Raw genomic sequence first — 14,380 nt, forward strand, 5'->3', positions numbered from 1 at the left:
GAAGTGAAGTCGTTATTGATAATGTGTTATTTATTACAAGCTACTTATTTTATTATTTAATAAACGTTCAGGAATATAGATAAAAACAATCTATCCTTAGTGGAAACAATTTCAAAATCAGACTAATTAAATTTGAAACAAACAAATAAATCTCATTCATAATATCCCTCCAATCCCTCCAATTTTGATAAGGGAACTTACCTACTGCATTTAATACTAAAACTTATATAAAAGCGAACAAAGCCGCGGGCTCTCCGAAGCTATTCAAAAGCGTAGCATCAACAGCATACCGTGGATGGACCTCACGATACGAACGTGACCATTTCGATGCGGATATTAATATTGTAATGTGCGCTTAATCAGTGCTAATTAACTAATTAACTAATTGTGTTAGTTGAAACTTTACCACGTTGTAGCTGGATGGTTGTGGATAACCCATGCATAGAAATCCTACTCATATTATAAATGCGAAAGTTTGTAAGGATGTGTGTGTGTTTGTTGCTCTTACACGCAAAAACTACTGAACTGATTGCAATGAAATTTGGTACGTAGACAGCTGGACAACAGGAAAGACATATAGGCAACTTGTTGTCCCGATATTCCTACGGGATACGGACTTACGCGGATAAAACCGCGGGGCGCAGAGAGTATTTACATATTTTCTGTATTTTGTTTTGTGACGCAGTTAATATGCAACGGCCACGCGACATCATGGTTCGCCTGATGGCAGACTCTAGATTGGACTCGATCAGACTAATATTTTATCATATATTACTATAATTACAATTTTATTATTACAATATTTATACATGATTTTTAAAATTTTACTATTTATAACTATTACAAATTATGTTTATCTAAAAATATAAAAAGACTACTTAATACAACACATTCGAGCCAATGTTTCCCTATCTGGATTGTACCATATAACCTGTATTTAGGAGAAACAGGGATAAGGGAGAAGGAAAGGAATAAAGAAATGGACTGGGAAGGCTGCGGAAAATAAACAGGCTTCTGACTCCCCCACATATCGCTCGAAACTCATCACAGCATTTGCATTGTAATATTTCACGCCAATCTTCTGTGTGGGTGTGGTACACAGGGGAAGTGTGTTTCAGTCTCAATTCGTAAATCCTACTAGTCCTACTAGTCCTACTAGTCCTACTAGTCCTACTAGTCCTACTAGTCCTACTAGTCCTACTAGTCCTACTAGTCCTACTAATCCTACTAATATTATAAATCTGAAAGTTTGTAAGAATGTGTGTGTGTTTGTTGCTCTTGCTCGCAAATGCTACTGAACCGATTGCAATGAAATCTGGTACGTAGACAGCTGGACAACTTGAATAGCATATAGGCAACTTTTTTTTTTAATTTTCTCTGAATTTAATGTGTACGAAGCCACGGCCAAGAGTTACTAATGTATATTATGAATAATTTGATTGGTTTATTTATTTATTTATTTATTTATTTACATTTTATTGTACAATACACATACAGTTAACAAAAACCAATAAACAATATCTACTGTACAATTTGGCGGCCTTATCGCTTTATGTAACTTCCGAAACTTAAGTACGTTCTTTGTATTTACCTATCGTTTCAAAGCCTTATGCCATCATTCGACATACTTCTGCAGCCACTAAAGTGTATTATATTTTTACCTAAATAAAATTTCATTTCAATGATAATACTTTGAACAATAAAATGTAAGAAATAGCCAACTAGCGACCCTCAGTTCCTTTGATTCGCTCTTCAGTGTTTCATTGAACGAAACAATACATCGTTATATCGAACCAGTATAAGTAGACCTCCTAGTTGTATGGTTATTCCTTTGAAATAGAGATCAACGGCTTTATACCTTTGGTTCAATCGAGACTTTTTTTATTGAATCATGTCTAGGTAATTACGATAGAATCGTTTTTGCGTTCTCAGAACAACTCACAAGAATACAGTAATATAATACTTATTATTTGTTTGCGTGACATTTAATTTATATATTTATTTCGATTAATGATTTTTCTATGAACAGATATAATGTACAATAAAAAGTATGCTAAAGAGGCTCGTGTTTCTCTGTTAGTTGCCACTGGAATGTGGAATTTATGAAATATCATTTACCTATATTATTAACCTATATTCGGTTGATCTGAAAATCAGTTTTTATCTATTTTTTATATCCCTTAGTGATAAGGGTGTCAGGACTAGGCTAAACAAATTATATCATCAAATAAACCCACATCAACTATTAAACTTTTTTATAAATTATAAATAGAAAATAACTCTGTTTAACGTTTCTGATATTCTCAATGTCTCTCATGAATATCCCATTACAGGATAAACGTTCTTTATAGAAATGATAACATGTTCTCGAAAAGGAGACGTTAGCAAAAAGTATATATGTGGAGCTAGGCGACCGGTTTAATAAGTGCACAGCAAAACGGAACCCGCACCTCCTGAGATCAAAGCGCGAAGCCTGACGCATTCACACGGGCCACATCAGCATCTTATACCAAGTATTTACTAGCAATAAACCAGCCAATTCGCCCCTCCTGCTCCGCTCAAACAATCCTACACTCACGGACTCTCTCAGTGGACTCATTTCGTATGCAATTTTATTCATTATTTGTAATCTACTCCAATGGAATAGGGTCTCGGTATAAATCACTCTTAGGATCGCGACAGGACGTATGTAGATTGACGCTTTTAGTGTGATACCTATTTGAATGTCTTTGAATTCCATGCAGACGTTAATAAAGGCATATGAGATCTCAGAAGCTCATTTGGGTAAAGTAAACAATCACATTTTTATTCAGTCGCTTTAAAGACGCCGATGGGGCTTCCGATTTTATTGCAATCTGTCGCTGAGGCAGTTTGCGATGAATTAAACGGCCGCGGTGATGTGAAAATATTATCCGTTCAGCAGATGTGACTTCTGAAAACTTCCATGAGATCAAAGGTTCGCCACAATTATTTTTAACACAGACGTTTTGATGTTATGAAATCTTGACGTGACATAATTGTATATGGATAATTAAATACTTAGAAATGTTCTTGGTTTTGTACGTAAGTGTGACAATGTGAATTGTTTGTTAGAAGTTTTATTTGTGGATAACGATTGTGACAATGTTTAATGTTATATTTATGAGTAAAATTATTTCATCTCTTATATTTATGTTATCTATTGTAGATTAATTATTAATGTATTTTTGTAAAAGTTAAAAAAAATAATCCTACTAATATTATAAATGCGAAAGTTTGCAAGGATGTGTGTGCGTTTGTTGCTCTTTCACGCAAAGACTACTGAACCGATTGCGATGAAATTTGGTACGACTTACGGGATACGGACATACGCGGGTAAAACCGCAGGTCGCAGCTAGTTTATGTGATAAAGCTACAATCGGTTTATTTTAAGTGTAAAATAAATATATCCTGTCGAGTATAATTAATTTATTATTTCATTACCATTTCCTCTACTTTGATTTCGAAGAGTAACACTATTAAAACAACGTTTAATATAAAGTAATAACTAAATAAGGAAATAGTAACAGAGTACCTTAAAAAAACAAACTAATTTTGTCTAAACATATTAATAAAAAGATAAGAGTTAATGCATTATGTCAAAGTCAACCCATTATAAAATAATTCGTTTTATTTTGGAGTTGTAATGCTTTAGAGAGCATCTAACATAAAAAATGTGTAGTGTTTGTTACGTAACTCCACCGAAACGGTTGGACAGATTTTTATTAATATTAATAATAATATTAATTAAAAACTGTATGTATGCCAATCGGGTAGGTCTGAAAATCAGTTAATATGTACTTTCATACCCTTAAGTAAGAAGGTAAATGAGAAAGCTTGCCGACTGATAAAGGAATAATAATAACTAATATAGGACTATTATACATGTATGTAACATCATCTGAGAAAATGCCTTGACCTTTTGTATTGGGTGTGGTTATACTGTATCAATTGTGAAAGCGACAACGAGTGTAGATATCACAATTAAAAAAAAATGGAAGAATATTCCCGCCAATTTCGTAAATCAAATATATCACGATTACATACACATTTTTAAAAATAAACGTGTTCTATGTTTAAAACTAATATTATTGCACCGTGTTTATTAAAATGGCGGTGAAAAAATGACACGCGCATTGCACAGATGGTATTCTAATGAGACACCGCAAAAAATACTGATTAGGTAAATGTTTATCGTATTAGCCTTAATAAAGCTATTAAAAATTTAAATGTTTCAAATGGACAAAAAAAAACACAAATTAATTTCGTTATTCCCACGAGAAATTAAAAAAAATTCATCTCCACTAATGGAAAATCAATAACTGTCGTATATTTCGCGATAATTTAAATGTTAATAAAATTGCTACCGAAACGCCATATCAGACAGCATTTGATAAAAAAATACTAGGAAATAAATGAGTATGATATATTTTTTTAATTAATATTGCATATTTTATTATCAGATTTATTTTAATTATAGTGCTAACATTTAATTTCACACACGTTAATATACTCATCAATATAATGGACTATTTTTGACTATTAGAACAGGCTCCGAGTCTAAAAATAAAAATAAAAATTTCCCAAAAACTGACGTGTGAACTGACGTAAAATCTTGAATTTATAAGGTGTGTTTTGGAATAATAACAGTAATATATTCTCAAGGACAAAATTTCATCTTCACCCATACATTTAGTGTTTTGTCTTGTAGACTTTCTATAGTATTATGTGTGTTCTGTTAACATGCTTCGTGAATTGAGTTACGCTCGCAACAGACTAGTAGGTAACTACAAATTACGTTACACATGATAGTAAATATACAGACAAATAAATAAGGCTGTGTGGTATTTATGATATCTATTGTATATAAGAGTTCTGGAATCAAATATCTCTATTTGTTCAACAATTCTCTAAAATATTCCCTTCTGTAAACCCCTTTAAAAGTTTGTTATAACCAGCCACGTTATCCCCTCATGAGTTCTCTCATATTCCCATTTATCCTGTATTCCCACTTATCCTCAATAACCTCACAAACTCAACAATTCATCCTAAAGCGTACTCGCCACTGCTTCATCTAACCTTATCATTATTAAAACACGTAATATGTCTGTAATTAAGTATTCCGTATGTGTATGAGTCACATATTTCTTCAAGCAAAGGACAGGTTCCTTAATTCTTTTCGAGAAGGTTCCATGCTTATAAAAAAGCATATGTTCTTCATATCACTGTCTGAGGGGACATCAGTCCATTTGTCTTCTGTAACATAATAATTAATAATTTAATTTCCGATAATGCATATAGAATAATAGATATATAACAATTATTCAAAATTAGTAGTAGCATACAAATATAATTGGATTAGGCAATTTAGTTAAAGACCTTTTTTTCCAAACTCTCAGTGAACATATCATGATAATGATAAACAACAGATTAGGTGAGCTTGTTCTTATTTTACTATTATCATATTTTTATTGCTCTTGTACAGTGTTAGTAATTTTTAAAATATGATTATTTTTACAATTTCATAATAAAATAGTTATTGAAGTGATGGATTTAATATTTTATAGAGATGGCAAAAAATAACGACATCAGATTTTTGAGTAGTTCTGTATCTATAACATATAATAATTTCAAAAAATATGTAATATTACTGTTAAAACCAGTTTGTTGTTGCAACGCGTTTCCCCCGGTTAGAACTAGTTGTAACTGAACACCTTCGATAAAACTAGTTTTAACTAGAGAAAACGCGTAGTAAACTAGAACATTCTAAACTAGAGCGTATTCATGACTGTACATATATTTTATTTTAGAAATACAAACAAACAAACGTAAATTTAAACAAGGAGCAAAGCGACGAGCGTGTTAGGTAGCTTGTGAAGCGCCGAGCGAGCCGAGCGAGCGAAGCGAGCGTGCCGTGCGTACAAGACAAAACTACTCAATTTTTTGTCAGAATTAATAATTGTCATATAATTGATCTATTGCATATAAAAATATTTTATGTCATCTCTTGTCTCTACATGCTAGAGTAACGCGTGCTGAAATAAAAAAAATACTAAACAAATTTAAGTAGACTCAATAATATTCATCCATATACTGGCCAGTCAATACATCCCAGACATAATTGCCTGTACTGCATTTAGCTGGTGTCTTACCTCACGTTACTGGATAAAAAGTAGTGCTACTTTGTTGTGTTGTTGCGTATTATTATACAAAAAAATGTTAGTCGATCTCTGGTTCGAATTTCAAGAAAATTTCCTCATTATTCATTCAGCTATGTTGTTTTGTGAGTACGAAATATCGTGTAACCAAGCCATTAAATATTAAAAAAAACATGGATAGTGGACAACATTTCAAAATTAGAAGCTGCTTTTTTATTTTAAACCAAACAAGATAAAAACAACAGGAGCTATATTTTATTATTTTTCTAAATATTTGTATAATTAGGTTTTCATTCATTTTATTGAGATTAAAAATCATCTCAGTCTAAAATGTTGTAAGCGCCAAATGACGTCATTCTTACGGTCAGGAATACATATTTCCTGTGCTAGTTAGGATTAAAAAAAAAACTTTAAAACATAACTGTAAATGTCATAGCAATAAACTATAAACATTTGTATTTGTATCCCGACAAAATTTTTAAAGTAGATACATCTTATTTCTACCGTATGTGTGACGTCATCATATCATTTTATGGACTTATTTTTTTTTGTGATTTATATAAAACAATTAAATAATTATGAATTTAATAGTTGCCTGATACACTTATTTAATTTCATCTTCATCCTTTAATTATTCAAAAGATGTTAACTAGATATAAAAACGGGGCCTTCTATTTGCATATGAGATAAATTGAGTTCACATTTGAAGCATTTTGCGAACAGTATTTTGTTTACAAAAAACAAGCTACCATGTTATATGTAAAGTGCAAACTATTTTATTATACTGTTATTTTATTATTACAAAATTACTGTTGTATCTAACTTTGTATTTAAATAAATTATAAGTACTTTCCGAAAGCAGTGGTGGCTCATTAGTGACTACCTCGGACTTCAAAATCGATAAGTCGGGGTTCGAGACCGGACGAGAGCGTGCAGGAAATAAACGGATTTTTCAATTTATCTACACATGTGGATAACATCACCACTGCTGAAAACGGTGAAGGAAAATATCATGAGGAAACCGGCATGTCCAAGAATCAAAAGTTCGACGACATGTGACATCCGCCAACCCGCACTTGGCCAGCGTGGTGGATTATGGCCTGAACCCTCATAGGAGCCCTGTGTTCCAGCACTGGGAACATATATGGGCTGATGATGATGTCGTATTTCCGTTCTATATGGAACTTTTCAATTATATAAACCCAAGGCAGATAAAACTCGATAGCTGTAAATAGCATACATAATAATAAATAAGATACGCGACAAATAACTAATAATGTGTAAACATATCAATATATTTTAATATATGATTATGACATAAATGTAATTGATTGCTATCTGTACGAAATAACTCATATTTATAGCAGCTGTGACAGACTTACGTGATAATAATTTCAGTTCGATATCTAACGGTAATATTATGGTTTCTATTAGCTTCAATCGTAGAGCTAATACGAATTTGTAATTTTTATATCAAATATAGATATTTAAATTTGAAATATATCATAAAATAATCTTTATACAAGTGTTCATAAAGTTTTTACATCACAAGAGATGAACGTAAGAAGCGATCAAATAAATAAGTGCTACGCAAGATTTGTTTGTGTTCACAGTTCGATAAAGATTAATAAAATCCTAGATAAGAGGAAGCAATGGCCGTTGCGTGCACCTCGGGCGCAGCGTTCACGGCGAATGAAGTCGAACCGCGCGCCGCCCGACCCAATTGGTCGCTCGTCACCGCCCAGGGGAGGGGGCACTCACACAAATAACACCTAAGATAATTTATTTTATGTTACACCGTTTGAATATTTTATATCTGTGTGAGTTTTTTGCGTTCACTGTGAAATATTCGCGCGATAAGAAAGAGGGGATCGATCGAACGCTGCGCTTTTTCGACACTTGCTTTTGTTTAATTGCGGCGTCTTCTTGTTTTATTGTCAGTCATGATATCTTGCCGCCTATTAGATGGCGGTGGTGTGTGGATGTACATGATTATAGGCTTTATAACGTTCGATCGAGTTATGCTAGCCTGGCATTTATAATATTTTGTATAAAGCAATTAAAAAAAAAGTCATGTATTCGCTTATGCAAAAAATATATCTACTTATAACTCTTTTGTGTTATCGTTTTGTAAATAAGACGATTAGTTAATATGGATGTCAATAAATTTGTCCGCCAGCTGTGTAGATATAGAGCGCCGCTTACTGTGCAGAGTGAGAATCTAAAGAGCAGCAGTATGTTAGTCTCAGTAAACGCAATACATACACAGCGGAGATACACATTCAAGAGACCGTTAATACACTGTCACCGCTTACACGTTCCCACCGCGGAGCGACCCCAGTAGTATAAGCTATCGAGTACGCAGGCCGCAACGATTGACTACGAGACCTCTATAGCTACCTAATGTCGACGCTGCTCGAAAATAAAAATTACAAATGTCATGGTTACCTTTAATCACATGCAAAGCTATCATTAAGTCGGCTTCGAAGTCGCTCGTCGTGCGTGTCCTCACTGTTAATTATCACAATATATAAGTATGAAAATGAAATAAAAGGGACCGCTTCATACCGACAGCGGCGTAAAAAATACGAGAAAAGAAAGAGACGCTTTTAAAAAAGAAAGGAGTGCATTCCCCCACCTACGTCGCCCCCACCGAACGGGGCCGCCCCTGAAGTGGGCGCCACCCATCGCACCGCAAAAATCGAGAGCGTCGGTTGCCGCTTGCCGCGCGGGGTCAAACGGCGACGAGCGTGAAAAGAAGGAGAGGTGTACGAGCAGCGAGCACGCGACGCACACAGAGGCGAGTGTGCGTGTGCGCGCCGACAGGGACGGCCGACGCTAGAGAGAGACGGCGGCGCCAATTACTATCACCTGGCGGGCAGCTACCGCATTACCCATTGCCGCCGCGCGCGCGACCACGCGCTCGCAACACGCGGTCGTTCCCCGACTCGGCCCGCCGGCAACCGCTCGCGATCGATCGCGACTGCAACCGACCGTACTGGTCATGCATCGGACTTCAGCGGCCTAGTGACAATATGAAACTGTGAAGTGACACTGAGTGACTGTGACGGACATTGCGTGATTTTTACGAGCAATTTATAAAGTGAAAATGACCTCCCAGTTCGCGTTTCGTGGATCTCCTCCAAATCAGGTAACGGCTCCAGCCGAGAGCTGTACCATTGAAATTCATTTGATGCACAGCGAAAAAATTTATTTGTTATTTAATTTATTTATTAATTGGAATGTTTGCGTGGTTATCCATTTTGTCGTGCGTCGCAGCTTCGAAAAATAAATTCGTGTTCTTTACAAAATAAATGGAAAGTTTAAAAGTTACGTATAAATAAATCGAATTAAATTTAACTGATGCGTTTCCGCCGAACAATAACATATATTATTGTTGTTGGATGCAGGCATAAACAATTGAAAAGCGATAGGTACTTAGACGCATACAAATCTAATCAGCATACAATATGCATGATTAAAGATTAGCATTTATGACTATATTTTAAAACTCATAAATCGTACTGCGATTCGTGAATTCAAATAGAGCCTACGTGGACTTGTTTATTTTATTTTTACCATAGTAACTAAGTAAAGTAACTTTGATTACAAGTTATTAAAAACCTTTAAAATTAATGTAGAGTTGTTATAATGAATTTATTTAATTCAAAATTCCTTATCGGGTGCATAAAATATCTGAACGATTTTAATAATATTAAGAATAATAGAACTGTAAATAAAAAGCATAAATAGTTGCATAAAACAATGGTTTTTAGTTTTAATATATTTTATAGTATTTTATACTGCGGTTATTTATTTTCAGAAACTGATTTCCTATGGATTACTACTACATTTTTATTTAATAATTGTAGTCTTTAAAAAAAATCCTCGAAGTAAATAAATAACACATAATTCACACTTAATTAAGTGGTTAATTGAAACAAATTTCTAAATTTAAAAACTACTTGACGTGTGTAACGTTGAACTGGTCTTGTAATTATAAAATATTAGTTCTGACTTCTGTAATTAAATTAATAATGCCTCGCTAAACTTTCAATTTCTTTAAATAGAGGCAGTATAAAAAGTAGTCACAGAAATAATGTTGCAATAGCTGAGTAGTTAATTTTTCCTTTTTAACACAATCAATTCGCTTAAATAAGAATATTTATCTTTTATGTTACCACTATGAATATGGGTAAAATGCATTTTTTTTTTATTTAAATATATTTGCTATGCACATAGATCTTTCGATAAATCTTTCATCTAATTCTCTATGATAAATTAAAGGGACTTTATTTTTGAGCTATAGAAAATAAATATTATTTTGTGTAATGTAGGTATATAGGTATTTAAGACAACTAAAAATAAAAAAAAAACATTTTTTACAGTAATTTTACGAATAATATTGTAATGGTTTTCAATTTTCATGTTCTTTATTAATTTAAAATATTAATTAATCTATTATATTAATTTAATAATCAGTCAAGTATATAATCAATTACTAAAATACAGCCTACTCTAAAAATTATATTTAAAGCTATTATATGTAACGTCCTTATATAATTTCAAACTCTTTATTCTTCACTTAATAATATACGTTCATAATACACATAGCTATTTATGTAAGGTTAAAATGTATGACATAAAAAGTAATTAAATTATTTATTCAAAAAACTAGTCGTCCTGGGTATCATTCCATATTCAAAATGGGCCCGAATACAACCCGAAAGGTCTTGTTTTAAACAAAGAGAATCACGTCAATAACCTACGGAATTACGGAGTAACCAAAATAATAAAAAAGCAGCCGAATTGACAATATCCTTCGTTTTTGGAAACATAGCTTCAAATAATGTGAAATAATATCCAAGTTTTTATGTGATTCCAGTTGGCATATTAAATGATTATCGTACAACAAAACTTCTACAATAATAATAAATTGTTTTATAAAGAAGTATAGCCCATACATACATCGTGTTAATACTTCACTCCAATAATAATTATAGGTGAGTATAATTATTATAATTGAAAGCGTATCATAATTTGAATGTAACAATGATAAGTACAAGAGATACAGGTAACACAATAGGATATCGCTGACAGTTCTATTTTTATTTGTAACTTAATACCCGTGTTTCTAAAAATGGCCACCAAACTCTTAAAGAAATGTATTTAACAACAAGCTTCACTGTCAACTTGTTAACAATTAGCATATAAAAAGAATAAAACAGACCGATCAATTTATCACCCCATATCGATTTGAAACTGGCTTCGTACTATTTGCATACAAAATAGCACCATAAAATATTTCGTTCGCCCCCATAGTAAGACAATTTTACCGTAACCCACAATTAGGTATAGTTCTTATGACGTGTACAAACTCCTTATAATTACAGAGCAGACGGTTTGCATAAATGTTGAACAATTAACGGCCTAGAGGTAATTAGGTCCTAAATAAATATGAGCTGCGAGTATCAAATAAGTCCATTTGTACATAGTGGTGCGCCGTAAGGTTTTACATTCGTTTTAATATTCTTTTCATACGACAATTGGCAATGACTGGTATAGAATAATTTGAACGTTTAACATGAATTGGAAAATTATGAGAACGGCTTTTAAGCCTTTTCAAGAACCTGAGTTGGAATTCGAATTAGTCAATCGTCCAATATTGTCGTTGCTCTCTAATAAGAAACATAGCGTATAAATAATTTTCTTATTAAAAATTGTGAGAAGACAATTAGTTAGAATTCATCTTTGAGGTTACATTTCATGAAAGCCCAAGACTATTTATCATTTCAAGAACTTGAATCTACGTACATTAGTAGGTACGTACCTACTACAACAAACTACACGAAAAAAAAACATAATCGTCATAAGAAATAAAACATTACTGCGTAAGTTCAAAACCAACAAACACTATCAGCTTAATCAAATTATTATCCAAAAATCAGTACAAAGCTAGCCAATATATTGGTCATAGTCACTTATTTGTTATCCGATAAAAGTTTATTAAATTTCATGGCTGTCGTATTAATATCGGCCTCATTATATTTATCTGTTCGTGTAGTGTGTGGTATATTGAAACAGTTAATATGTTAGGACATTATTAAAGATAATGTTGGAATGATTTGATTGCCGCGGGGCGCGAACTACTTTTGCTATCTCCGCGATAAGATGCCACCATGTGGAGGGCTCGACCCCCTGGTTCAGAGGATTATCCTCATTATTTCTTATTCTCTAGCTTCAACCGACTGCTACCTAATAGCTTTATATAGTGGGCGGTCAGTCGCCTTTCTTAGCCACCACTTCAAAAGCTTATTGGCTTATCGAATGGGATGTCTTATGATTTATAGTCTCTAATTATTTATTGAGACGAATTTTTTAGTGATCAATCTCAGAGCTTTAGATCGGGTAATGTTATGTGATAAATATATTATAAACAGATTACGTAAAGTGATGATATTAATGATTCAATATAAACATATGTTCCGATGTTACAATAGTTGGTAATTATTTCCATCGCTCTGGATTAATGTTAAAAAGTGTATTTATTGCATCACCAAATCGCGGAATAGATGAGTCACAAGTCATTTGTTATCATCGTTGTTATTAGGATTTATTTGTTAATGATATAAGTAATATTTTTAAATGTGTATCTTTATATATCCTATATGGTGAATGGTAATTTATAAGCTGTTTCTCATAGAATGAAAACCATTATTATAAAAGTACGCCCTACAACCTAATTTATGCGAAACATAGGTGTCAAACATCCCAGAGAATGTCGGCGTGAAATAGTGGTAGTAGCGTGTTTCATTCGAGTGGGGGAGCCAGAGGACTTTCCTTTACCTTACCCTTCCCAGTTCTTTACTTTATTCCCTCGGTCAATTCTTTCTTTATCCCTTATTCAAACAAAATTGGCTATCCATTTGCACATGCATAGAGTTCCTGCATCGCTTACCACCAAGCAACCCATCTTTGATAACTATCACTTATAAAATATAAAAAACTTAATTATAATATGATTTACTTTGTAAAAACAGAATCTTGTTTAAGAAGCAAATAGTAAAACGTATATGAAATAACACAAAAAAGTTATATATCCTCTTATTCAAAATCTAAGCCAATGTCCTAACAACCTTCATATCAATTCTTATGAAATACTCAACATAATTAGTTGAATATTAAAATTTAAAATTGTTTAAAAAGAACAGTTATAAGAGTACATGTTAGTACAATTTCAGTTAGCCGATATAACCAGCACGACATTAAGTGTGTTTTTATAAATTTAAATGCAATGTTAACTCATTGTTTAAATCGATAACGAAAATAGTATAATACAATTTACATGTTTAGCTCACAAAAGCATTAATAATTTGAGATAGCAAACAGAGACTAACTATTTTATTTCCCTATCTACATACCGTTTCCGTTTTGGACGAAATATAACAAAAAACCTTACTTATTTAAAATTTTTTGAGAATAGATAAGCGTAATATAGATATGGATAACTCATCACCTGTTTGAAAAAAACAATTATCGTTCCTTTTTATTCAATTTCGTTCGTAATTACATGAGTAAAGTGCTGGTGGTTGATTTATAGATTATGTTCATTGTTCTTTATATCTGGCAGTTATTACATTTTATAGTGAAGTATTTGTTTAGTAGTTTTTTAAGTAACGTATCTTCTGGTCATTATACGAATATTAATAAGCTAGTTAGCACATTATATGCGTATTCACTTTAAACTATTTAGAATTACTGCTCGTTATCTTCGCATGGAATAAAAAGGTTTTCTTTGTATCTTATAATACTAATACATGCATTGTAATAGTGTACAAATTTATATTCATACCAATTGAAGAACAAACCAGACGTATATTTTAATACTACGTATGAACTTCCATTGCGTACGAACCTTCCGTATCCATTAATATTATTAAAAGCTCCGATAAGTACTGCCGCAAATCGACCAAAAAGCTGACATTTTAAACAAAGAACTCACAGTAAAAAACCGTCGTAAAAATGAAAGTATAGAATTTTTGTTGTACTCGCCACGGTCCAACGTTAAAATACGAGGAACGCGACATTTTTTCCCTTCCAGGCGTATCCCATTGCTTTCATGGTTTTTATTTAAATAGCAATTAAGAACAAGAATGGGCTGTAAATGTTTATGCAGAGTTGTGTCGTAGGTTTAAGAGCACGGT

The 14,380-nt window shown here is 32.8% G+C and overlaps 1 protein-coding gene across 2 annotated transcripts in view; it reads left to right on the plus strand.

The window, feature by feature from the left end:
- The first annotated feature begins 8,900 nt into the window (after positions 1-8,900).
- LOC119835787 (homeobox protein caupolican) overlaps positions 8,901-14,380 on the plus strand; it is a 45,210-nt gene continuing 39,730 nt past the window's right edge. For both annotated transcript variants that reach the window (XM_038360781.1, XM_038360782.1), the window contains exon 1: positions 8,901-9,327. In XM_038360781.1, the coding sequence (XP_038216709.1) occupies positions 9,286-9,327 (42 nt within the window). In that variant the 5' untranslated portion in view covers positions 8,901-9,285. The remainder of the gene's footprint in view (positions 9,328-14,380) is intronic.

The sequence above is a fragment of the Zerene cesonia genome, chromosome Z (genome assembly GCF_012273895.1).
Source record: "Zerene cesonia ecotype Mississippi chromosome Z, Zerene_cesonia_1.1, whole genome shotgun sequence".
NCBI classification, from domain to species: Eukaryota; Metazoa; Arthropoda; class Insecta; order Lepidoptera; family Pieridae; genus Zerene; species Zerene cesonia.